The sequence below is a fragment of the Aphis gossypii genome, chromosome 3, assembly GCF_020184175.1.
Source record: "Aphis gossypii isolate Hap1 chromosome 3, ASM2018417v2, whole genome shotgun sequence".
NCBI classification, from domain to species: Eukaryota; Metazoa; Arthropoda; class Insecta; order Hemiptera; family Aphididae; genus Aphis; species Aphis gossypii.
The window spans coordinates 55,588,425-55,600,587 of NC_065532.1; the positions used below are offsets into that span (position 1 = coordinate 55,588,425).

At 29.4% G+C, this 12,163-nt stretch overlaps 2 protein-coding genes across 2 annotated transcripts; one reads left to right on the forward strand and one right to left on the reverse strand.

Annotated features, from left to right (window-relative positions):
- Positions 1-2,280: 2,280 nt before the first annotated feature.
- Positions 2,281-4,297, forward strand: LOC114125067 (uncharacterized). The gene is made up of 6 exons (XM_050203965.1): positions 2,281-2,503; positions 2,569-2,762; positions 2,826-2,935; positions 3,021-3,321; positions 3,515-3,825; positions 3,910-4,297. The coding sequence occupies exons 1-6, from the start codon at positions 2,410-2,412 to the stop codon at positions 4,109-4,111; spliced, it is 1,212 nt and encodes a 403-aa protein (XP_050059922.1). The 5' UTR covers positions 2,281-2,409; the 3' UTR covers positions 4,112-4,297.
- Positions 4,298-4,379: 82 nt separating this feature from the next.
- On the reverse strand, positions 4,380-6,740 carry LOC126550922 (uncharacterized). Its single transcript, XM_050203476.1, has 5 exons — positions 6,231-6,740; positions 6,067-6,126; positions 5,694-6,005; positions 4,729-4,954; positions 4,380-4,657 (listed from the first exon to the last, which is right to left on the reverse strand). The coding sequence occupies exons 1-5, from the start codon at positions 6,313-6,315 to the stop codon at positions 4,525-4,527; spliced, it is 816 nt and encodes a 271-aa protein (XP_050059433.1). The 5' UTR covers positions 6,316-6,740; the 3' UTR covers positions 4,380-4,524.
- Positions 6,741-12,163: the final 5,423 nt, after the last annotated feature.

Consider the following 12,163-nt stretch of genomic DNA (forward strand, 5'->3'; position numbering starts at 1 on the left):
ACGGGAAGTACATGGAAGTACTGGGAAGTATATGAAAATACTGGGAAGTACATGGAAGTACATGGAAGTACACATGGTTGGAAGTCTGGTGTACAAAAAATTGACTAGTGGTTTGCCCCCCATAAAAACCTGACCCAAAAATTTTACTTCAGTAACACCTATTATACATTTACTCTTATTAAATTTTAAATTAACTTCCCTAGCTCTGTCCAAGACTTTTTTAAGTCGTTGATTATGCTCTTCTAGAGTTGTTCCTGTTACAATTAAGTAATCAATATAAACAATAACTCCAATAATATCAGAGAACAATTCAGTAATAATACGATGAAAAATTTCAGGTGCACAGTTTAGACCATATGTCAACCTAAGAAATGTATATCTACCAAAAGGTGTATTGAAAGTACAGAGCTCAGAGCTTTTCTCATCGAGTGGTATCATCCAAAATCTAGAATTGGCATCTAGCGTTGAAAAAAAATTAATGCCACTCAGTTGAGTTTTAACTGCCTCAAAAGTAGGAAGAGGATAGTGTGAGCGACTAATTGCTCTATTCAAATTTCTAGGATCTAAGCATATTCTTAATTTATTATTTTTCTTTTTCACTATGACTATAGAACTAACCCATGACGTTAGTGACACAATTTTTTCTATAACTCTTAAATGACACATATTATCTAATTCTTTTCGAAGTTATTCATACAGAGCAAAAGGAATTTTACGAGGTGCATCAATTATAGGTTGAACCTCATGGTTAATATGAATATGACATTTTATAGATAGACAGCCTAGACCTTGAAATACATCATTGTACGGGCCGGGTACGGACAATAATAGGCCGTGATGCCCGGTCACCAAATCCTTCGTACGCTACAACTCACACAACCGACCGACCTGTGTAAGGTGTGTATGTATGTATAGTGGTGTGTGTGTACTCTTAAATGCTAACACGGATAGGTAACTCTAATAAAAAATATGGTAACTCAGTTTAAATGGTAATAATATATAATACAATAATAATAATTAACTACGGCCCTTCTGGCCCAACAATACAAAAATATCAATAATAATATAATATAACGCTGCCGGTTCGGCACAACCAATAAAATAATAGAAAATAGTATAAATATGAATAATAATTAATTAAATAAAAACTCACAATATTGTCGGTGCTCAGCTGGCCAGCTGCTACCTAAAAGCTATATAATAAAAATGACACACACAACACGAATATAATAATTTAAATAATACACAAAAAAAAAGACTAGATGAATATGGCGATTTGCACTCACAATATAATAATAATACAATTTCGTGACGATTAGCGCCAACGAAATACAATAATAAAAAATATGTGGCAATCAGTGCTCACACAACAATAACAAATAGTGTGGCGATTTGCGCCCACAGTGCAATATCAATATAATAATAGCGGCGATTAGCGCACACTATATAATATTATAAGAAGAAAGTTGCGGCGAGCCTAAGCAAAATATAATAACAAAGGTGGCGATTCGCGCCCACAAAATATAATAAAATTAGCGATTCGCGCTCACAAAACGCACTTTTTAAGTACCTATATAAAACAACGGCGATTAGCGCACGTACGGCAGCTATTGCATTGACGCTGGAGAGAAGACTGGTTGAATTACGGCGGCCGTGTTAAATAATAATCGCCAGCCGATCAGGCGGCGTGCGATAGCGCCTTAATCTGCATAATATTCTACAAGTTATATAACACACGACAATAATACGATAGGTAATTAAACATTAAACAGATATGACATAAAAGTAAAATAATCACAGACACATATAATAAATCAAGAACAATAACGGACGACGTACGTGAGTGTGTGTGTGTGTGTGTGTGTGTGTGTGTGTGTGTGTGTGTGTGTGTGTGTGTGTGGTGTGTGTGTGTGTGTCGGACGGCCGGTTATCGCATACTAGTCTGCGTTATTCGCGATCGCATATTATTTGGGCGTCAACAATCATTATAATCTTCTCAAGAAATTCGCCAACGCAAACCGGTGTGCAATAGCGTACCGTTTATTATGATACCGATTCATGACCCCGGTTCATGTTGATCTACACCGGTTTAGACTGAAATTCGGTAACTATTTTTTATAGAACGGTTTACCCCCACCATAAATTATTATCACAATTCAGACATTTATATTCCCGCCAATTTTTAAATTTATTTTTATATTATGACAAATAAAAATATCACATCAGGATCAGGGCATCACTGCATCAGCCTAGCCTATGAGTAACTTGAAATACATAATATTCTCATTTTATTAATCCATTACATTTTGTATTCTTGTGTTCGTTGTCTATTATATGAAGTTATTACAAGTAATAGATTTAGTTTTAAACATGACAAAATAATATATTTATTTATGTCATGGTTTTAAAATGGATGATATGAAAATCAAACTGTTTAAGGAATTTATCCTCAGTAGGAATCGTATACCAAATCTCATAGTTCAAACATTTCCTGCAAGAAAAAGTAAGTTGTATTAATTAAATGAAAAAAACTGTACTACGTCTTTTACATGGTATATATTTTTATAGATGTGTTAGTTCGTTCACTTGATTTTGATGATGGACATTTTGACGACTTTGAAGATGATGTACTTCTATTCAGTGAAGAGAGTAAAAGTAAAGTATTTAAAACAAAAATTATAGGTTTTGCTGAAACTATGGTTCTCAGATTTGAAGATAAGGAATTCAAATCTCATTTTCGCCTAAATAGAAGTAGTGTTCAGGTTTGTTTGATTATGTAACAGTCATTTAGGTATTGAATTAAGGTACCCTATTAATTTTTTTAGGTAGTAATTTCATATATAGGTCCCATTTTATCATCAAAATCTGTAAAGATTAATGTCGAAAAGCAAGTGTTATTATTCATTTGGTTTATGGCGAATAATGAAACACACCGGTAGTACACCTACTTTTATAATCATGTTTTTATATTAATAACAATGTAAATTAATTAATTAAATAACAATTTTAATTAATTTCAGACAAATTTCAAATAGGTTTAATGTGGCAGAAAGCACTAGTCACGCCATAGTAGAAAACTGTTTACTGGCATTTAACGAAATAGCTGGGAAGCTTATTATATGGCCTTCGGGACTAACTGCATTAAATAATGTAAAACAATTTGATAGGCTTCGTGGAGATGATTCGTTTCCTAATGTTGTTGGATGTATTGATGGTTGTCATGTGAATATACTATATCCATGGGAAAAAAGAACTAAGATGCCCAAACTTAACAGAAATATGTTCTGTAATAGGAAGCAAGTGTCTAGTATAATATTACAGGTTGGATAAAATTGATTAATAAAACTACAGTCTTGTAAAAATTACAAAAACATTTTACTCAAGTACTTTACAAGACTGTTTTAAATATACTATTATTATTTATGAATTATATTAATTTTATGTACATTCATTGTATTTAAGAAAACGTTATATTATTTGTAATTATAATAACTTAAGTTGCAACCTATTTTAGGGAATTGTTGATGCCAATTTAATGTTTATTGATATATTTGCTGGTTGGCCTGGTCGTTCTCACGATGCACGAGTATACCGTTGCAGTAAAATTGGCCAAAAAATAATTAATGATCCTGAATCTGTTTTGCCACCATCATGTCATATTATTGGAGATGGTGCATATCCATTAACAGAAGGCTTGATGATACCCTTTAAGGATAATGGACGTTTGACAAGAGAACAAAAAATATTTAATAAAAAATTAAGTAGTAGTCGGATATTGATAGAACAAGCATTTGGGAAATTAATAGGAAGATTTAGGAAATTAAAGTATGTATACATGTGCATTGTGTAATACACAGAGTCATCAATATTTGATATAGGTAATAAGTAGTATTGTATTTTGTATTACAGACATATGGATATATATAAAAAGGATTTGTGTGGTAAAATTGTTACTGCGGCATGTTGTTTACATAATGTTTGTATGTCAGTGAAGGACACTTTTGACTGTGATCCAATATCAACAGAAATTGACTTTTTGGAATCCAACGAAGAAGAAGCTATAAGTGGTTTAGAAAAAAGAAATAGGTTATGTCATTTATTAGCTATCTAAATGTACATCAATAAAAAAATAAGTTTCTTTATATCTAATTATATTTGTATTTATTTTTTAAGGCTCCTTTCTAAGTCCTATATCATAATTTAAAAACTTGAAAAAAAAGATTAATTTTTGGGCAACTCTGGATTTTAGTTATTGAATTGTAGAGTTTCTTTCCATAAACATATTACAAACTTCATAAAAAAAAAAAAAATAATATTAATTTATTTAACTTTCAAATAAATTATAATTAACATAATCAAAAACAAATAAAATTACAGTAACACTTATTTTACTATACCCTATAGAATAGCAAAATAAATAAAAATATATATATAGAATTAATAAAAAAACAAAGATAATAGTAACTGTTTATAGGTGATAGCAATATAATATAATATAATATATTATATACCTAAATGTCAACATTAACCTAAATTAAACATTTGTTTAAAAAGTTCCAACTTTTGTAACTCTATATTGTTGGCTTCATTCAACTTGCTTACAAGTTGTTCCTGTATCAGCAACATGGCTTCTTCTCTTTTTTCTAATTTGTCAAATCTAATTCGGAGGTATACATAGAATAAGAAACTGCATTCCATGAATAATATCAAAAAAATATAGTCACTTACCGATCATTAAGTTGTGTTGCATTTTTATTAATTGCATCAAGTTGTTTATTTTTTAAACCTTCAAATTGTTGAAACCAGACGGGTGCTTTTGGCTGTGTAATTTTATCTATACACGATGTTGGTTTTTGTATTGAAGTAGAAGCTAAAACTTCAATTTGTGGTGTAGGAATCAACGTTGTACTAGAACTGGATGCCAATTGACCATCAGAAGATTCGTGTAATAAATCTACAACACAAAAACATTTATTTATTTGTTGATATAACAGGCATCTATAAGTAAAAAAGTGGATAAGTAGGTCTGATGGTAAAGCTCTGATGTTCATTAGTTATGCAGGTTTTAATAGACTATTGTATACACAAATACGGATAGGTTAGTACACTAAGTACATACTTTTTATACTGAGCGAAGGAAATTAAAAAAAAAATAAAAATAAAATAAGAAGTAGTTTTACCAACAATTATAATAATTATCCAAATTTTTGATTTTCTGTTTTTCTTATAATTGTAATTGGAAATAGTAGATACTTTACTAGAATTAGTAATCAGATCAGTTATTTTATGGTTAAATGTATATACAAATATGTCTACATCATTATTAATAAGAACATTTTGCCAATCATAAGAGAAAATTAAATTATTTAACAAATTATAGTTCATAAATTGTATTGTGTTTTTCTGAAAAGATTCATGGTTTTATTCTTCATAAATAATATCCTATAAAAATCATACAAACATTTCCAATCTAAAATGATCTGTACTGACTGTACCATAATATCAGTTTTAAATGTTTTAATTACAAATTAATTTGCATTTAAAGTATTAATATTTCTAATAAAAATATAATCAATACAAGACAAATAAATATCAGAGATCCTAGTGTAACAGTCAATACACAAAATAAAATTATAAGATGCAAGAATATAAAAAAAAAAATTACTTATGGATAATAATATATTCAATTTTACCTTTTGGAGGAGAAACAGCTTGCCTTGCCAATGGCGAAAGGACATCTCTCATCACCTCAAAATACTGCCATTTAATGCCATCACTTCCTGATTTTTTTGATGAATCCCTTACTTGACGATAACGAGACAACAAACGTCTCCACTTTTCGTCACACTGGCTTGCGCCAAAATAATAACCCACCTGCTTCATCTCATCAGTAACTTTTTTCCAAATTAATGCTTTTTGTCCTTTCTTTTTGGACTTGTCAAACTGGGCATTATATTGCCCTCTTAAGCAAATCAGCATTTTTGTTGATGATGCTGTCCATGCACCTATATGAAAAAATTGTTATTAAATTATTATTTCTATAAATCAAATTAATTAAACACATACTTGTTTCTTGAACATCATTTTCATCAGGCAAAACATCCACGAATTCTTCTTCAATAGAACCTACAAATATGGTAATACCACAGATAAAATAATATTAAAATATGAAAAATACCAAGGTATGCCATTTTAATTTTTAGTTATTTAATATTCACTTAGCAATTTACCTTCAGTTTCAAATGTTTCAATCATATCACTAGTACCTACTGTAATATAATCATTCATATTGAATGAAACTTCGAAGTTCTCCATATTAATTATATAAATGCACTTTTTCGGCAGCTTGTCTGGTTTTTCTCACTTTGGTCTTTGATAGTTTGATTTTGATTACTTTGATTGTTTGATATTAAATTAATAATTTATTAATAAAAAAATTATTATTAACCATATTATCGGAAGTTTCCATATTATTAACAAAAAGATATATTTAGAATTTTAAATTTAAACAACCGTGATAACTAATAATGTTAACGTGATAACAAATTAAATAAGGAGAAATATCATGTTTACGGTGGGGACGAATCATGATCGGTATTTATCGACCACCTCGCTATCATGGTCGAAAAAAAGTAAACCGGTGTGCCTCATTTTTAAATCGGTTCAGTACAGCGAATTTCTTAAAACTACACCGGTTTACTTTTTAAGGGGAAATCTACACCGGTTTGCGCTGGCGAATTTCTTGTCTATTACACTGTGGTCTGTGACTATAGTGCGTTTCATGAAATTAGAGACTCGATAGTGGCGCGACCAGTGGTAAAATATCGGTAGGGCTACTCAACATATGGACTATATAGCGCGCGAAAATTGAACAGCTGTATGGACCGTAGCTGCATACCAACCGACACACCATTGTTGAGTATCTTGATTCAATATTGCTACTATTGTATGCTTATATACGGTTTTATAAACCACCGGAAATTTTGATAACACAATAATGATACCAGATTAATGATAATAATGTTGACACGTACAACACATCGCACATGTTTATTTTGTATATCGACGTAATCGTGATTCACAATTAATTATCCTAACCAGTTGTGCCATTATCATTTGTTTTACTGATTGCCGCGTTATTTCAAAAACACAGAGTTAATTTTTTTTTAATAATGGTACGTGTTGATATTCACTCGCAAAAAAAAGAAACAATTTTTAACGTTTACAATTATTTTAAAAAATTGTCAAAAGACCAAACGCACACCGAAGCTGCTAAGTATTTTCACCAACCTCAACAAATTACTGCGGAAGCATGTGGATGTGGAGTCAGTCTTAGCACAGTAAAAAGAATTACTAGTGGAGGTTTCAAATCGATGGTGAGTGCAGAACCAGAAGCTGGCCCTCCAAAGCCATCATTTACTTCTCCACGAAAACAATATAAGCGAGCTAAATATGCAACGGACATTGACGACTTTGATGAAGATATTGTACGGAGAACTATTCATGAGTGAAGATGACGACGAAGACTTTTAATTTTATATTTTTTTTTTTTTATATGTTATAACCTTTTTTTATATAAATATTTTTGAAACCTAATAAAAATGAATACAATTTAAATTGTTATTGGATACTTGTTTGTATTAATTATTTATAGTTAGTATTATTAATTAAGGTTGTGAATAATTTAGAGGTACGATATTAATATTATGAATGAAAACTCAAAAATACACTCACATATAAAAATGTTAAATTCATACGTACATATTATGAAAATATACAGGTCCGTTACGCCAGCACTGCCATGATGGAAATTGTATACGAAAATTATCCAGTGTTATGTACTTTTTTTTGTACAATTTTGTACAACCAAAATAAAATTTTGTACACCTCCCCGAACACGAGAAAAAGCGATTTCATAGTGTCCGTGCTGCGGTCACGTTACCCCAGCACTGCCAATGACCAATTTTTATCTTATCAAAATATTATTCGTACAGTATTATGTACTTTATCTTGTACAATTTTGTACAACCAAAATAAAATGTTGTACAACACCCCAAACCAATTAGTTCAATTAGTTATCAGTGTTATCACTTACCGGACCAAACTTAAAAAAGCGGATACTATTTTGCGTACCTATAGCATTGCCACCTGAAGAATGACTACGTGTTACGTTAATGTACTGACTATTAATCCAACATATTCTTATTAGTTATTACAAATATATCAATTAAAAATAAAAAAACAACAAAATCACGCTACATTTGCACTTATAGTAAGTTAATATCACACTCTGTAGTTTGTGTTGAGTTAAATACAATTATTATATATTTTCACTGTCATAATTTGAACAAATGCAATACCTACATAAATATTTTTATTATTCATAAATCATAATGAATAATTTACAAAATAAATAAATTAAAATTATTTTAATGCTTTTTCAAATGGTAATGATATTTGAGAATATTTTGGTAAATATTTTATTAGTACACAAAATGCATTAAGCTGTTAAATTAAGGTAAGTTTAGACTGTATTATAGTGGATAGAAATATAAACTTTTTAATTTAGAACTAAATGTAGAAATATACGTACCTATAGGTATATTTTCTTTTTTTAATATTTAACATACTTCATATTGATAAGGCATAAATTATAAAATGCCTAGGTAGATATAAGTAATATCATATAGGTACTTAACTAATAAGAACAGTAAATAATATAATAACATTAAATTGATTCCGCTGAACGTAAATTTGCTATGTTGTATGTAAGACGGAGACAACACATGCGGTTGTGGCGTCCTCTTAACATGAGAAAACGCAATTTCCCCATGCCCGTGCTTCGTTAAATTATGTATTGTTATTTTCTATAGGAACAAGTACCTAATTCTTTGGAATACTTAACAAATATTCATATTTATTTTTAAAATAGGTACAATGTTTAAATATGTTACAAACTATGTTTTCATCTTTTAGGTAATACATTAAAAAAAATTGTTATTATTGTTTAAAGTGTTAGTTGTACAAATAAATATTATTAGTATTATAGATATTATTAAAGTGTATATATCAGAACTTCAACATTATTTTTTATCGGTTTTGGATGTGAAATATTGTCTTTCAGATCATCATACACTTGCCAAAAGTTATTTGTCCTACATGCAAATGCCTTATAATGACCACTTGTTATTCTAAGTCTTGTTCGTAAACCACTATTAAATATAATCTTTCCACTTATGTAATAGGTACGACCATTTAATTTTAGTGTCTTTGGTATCTCATCCAATGTCCACATTATTTCTCCAGCGTAATTTTGCTGTACTTCGCTTATCATATTAATGTCCGGAACACTTGTTGATGCTTCAAGCTCTATACAAAAATAATTTAATGATTATGTATATGAATTAAATTTTGAGATACAATTTAAAAATAATTATTTACGTTTTGGAAGAGAAACCAACTCAATCAAAACATTTGATTTAACACTCATGGAAATCTTTCTTACTGAGTTACAGTAAGACCATATAGTAAATTCAGTTTTTAAAAAAATATCCATTTCTTTTTGGATATCTATGTTTCCATTAACAGCAGTTAATTTTATAACTTCACAACTTTGGTCTATGGAAAATTCTTCACATGTGAAATTTGTACAACGATTTATTTTTTTGTAAGATGGCATATTTTTCGATAATTTATGCGCTGTAGAAGACAGTGTATCCATTGCATCAATAATACTAATTCCACCAACAATATGTTTGTCTTTTGATAAATAATATGGAGCTAATAATATTTTTCGTTCTTTATGCATAATTCTTTTTGTTTTTGTATTGAGCATACTTATGATATATTTAGCAGTTTTATCTTTTTTTGAAATCCCTGATAAAAATTTAAAATAAACATTACTGTCTGCTGCAGCACAGCCTAAGATTGACATCAATGAATCTGGTGAACAGCTATTAAAAAAGAATGACTTTACCTACTTCGTGTAAAGTGCATGGTGCTTTATTTTGAAAAGTATTCCCATTTTTTAAAAATATTATAGACTTTATCGAACCTTTTTGGTTTAAATCTAAATGATCAAATCCTGGTTTGGGAAACAAGATATGAGTTTGCAGATCGACTGTGGGACCGATTAGATATTTTTCTTTTACTTTTTGTTGAAAACCCAACGATACCACAATTGTTATCGTTAACTAATAAAAATGATTCATTTGTATTAGTAACTAATGTTATTTCATTTATAGCAGCATGCGTTTCAGCTATATTTTTTGGTATATTGGGATGAACAGATAAACGCGCATTTCTTATATTTCTTTTTATTAAAGAAGTATCATTTAAAGTTAAAGTATGTATACCGGAATTTTTTAACTCTCTGCAAATAAGTTTCGATGGCAATACCGAAATCTCCTCTACTGCTTTTCTCTTGAGATTATTACTTAATTTTTGCCAATTAATGTCTTGTTCACTAGGTTTATCGTGTTTGTGGTCATTGTAAATTTCAGTATCAACACCATTATGTCTCTTAAAAAAACACTTACATGTATTTTTACAGCAGGCCCATCTCTGTACGTCATTATTCAACATTTTGTGAAACCTAAACTTATAACCATATTTTATAGTTATAGTTTTGTTTTTTTCACTAATCATTACATCCATTTTCCAAAATTTAAGAGAAACACTCAAACACGTTACTATTACTGCAAACACAATACGATAGTCATTTCTCGACGTACAGTATGCTACTAAGAATATAATGAAATAGTCCATCGTACATTCGTATGTTTGTGTTTTATCAGTGATATAGTAAGATACCGTCATATATAGTATATACGTACGAACAAGCCCTTACTTATCGGTACCTATCTTAATTGCGTTTAATTAAAGTTACGATGTTACAAAGTTATTGACTTTTATTGATTGTGAATGCTTTGGTGTTGTTAAGAGTGTATCGTGGGAGAAAATTATAATTATATAACTTGCAAAAAATGCAGTCAATAAATGTCCAAAAATCACAAATAAACATTGTATAGTTATTATAGCAATTTTTAAATTTAAAATGCATATAAATCGTTTTTCCCCGGGACTCAACTTACCTACTACCTTATTTTTTCCAGGACTCAACTTACCTACTACTTGTTTTTCCTCGGGACTCAATTTACCAATCCCGATATTATGTATTAGATCACCAATATCATAGACACGGAAAATACGTATAATAAAAAGATGCAATTGCACAACATAAAATATGAGTAGGTAGATTTACTGCAACGCTATACAATATATATATATATATTTATATATTAAAAAAAAAAATATAAAAAAAATAAAAAATTCCAATGTATGGTACTACAGCACTCATAAACATTTATTAGCATGTGATATAGGTATACAATATAATTTAGTTGTACAAAACGTATGAAAAGATATAATAAGAAAGTGTAATTGAATTTATATAATATAAAAATGAAAAAAATACGTGTTGTATGCGACTTAATGAATGTTTTACGGTGCGTAAAAAACAATTTTTATATACAATAAACATTTAAAATCGTTTAACAAAGTAGATATACAACGATATATAACATAAATAGGTAAATGCAATGTGTACGAGATAATGAAATTTTGAATTTGAAAAACATTTAAAATCCATTTGACATTAACAAAGTAGGTATATATAATGATATATTATATGCGTTTTTATTATTAAAATATTTATTATTATTATTTTAAATATTATATAATATATTATATTAATTTTTTTTTTATATTTTTTTTTTCTGAAAAAAAAAATGAAATATCTCAATTACAATATTAGTTAAATAATTTTGAACAAATTATATTACTTACAGTTTATTCATTTTGGGGCCTCCGCCGCTTCCGGGGCCTCCGCCGCTCCTGGGGCCTCTGCCACCGGCGGTATCGGCGCCGACGCGTCTTTTTTTTTTTTTTTTTTTCTTGCCTGAAATATTAATCTAATTAAATATACTACTCACGATGAGCACATGGCAAGTATAATGCAATAAATATTAAATAAAACACTCACATTTTCTGGCTATGTGGCCGTAGCCATTGCAATGGAAACAACCTGAAATAAAACAAAAAATGATACATTTTTTATGAAAACGTTGACATGTGATCAGTTAGCTTTAAATAAACTTACGGC

Coding starts and splice junctions, on each gene's coding strand:
- LOC114125067 (XM_050203965.1), top strand. CDS start 2,410: ATGGATGATATGAAAATCAAACTGTTTAAGGAATTTATCCTCAGTAGG. Junction 2,763..2,825: donor TAAATAGAAGTAGTGTTCAG/GTTTGTTTGATT, acceptor TAATTTTTTTAG/GTAGTAATTTCATATATAGG. Junction 3,826..3,909: donor GGAAGATTTAGGAAATTAAA/GTATGTATACAT, acceptor TTTGTATTACAG/ACATATGGATATATATAAAA.
- LOC126550922 (XM_050203476.1), bottom strand. CDS start 6,315: ATGGAGAACTTCGAAGTTTCATTCAATATGAATGATTATATTACAGTA. Junction 6,006..6,066: donor AAATGATGTTCAAGAAACAA/GTATGTGTTTAA, acceptor TTTTTCATATAG/GTGCATGGACAGCATCATCA. Junction 4,955..5,693: donor AGCTGTTTCTCCTCCAAAAG/GTAAAATTGAAT, acceptor TTTGTGTTGTAG/ATTTATTACACGAATCTTCT.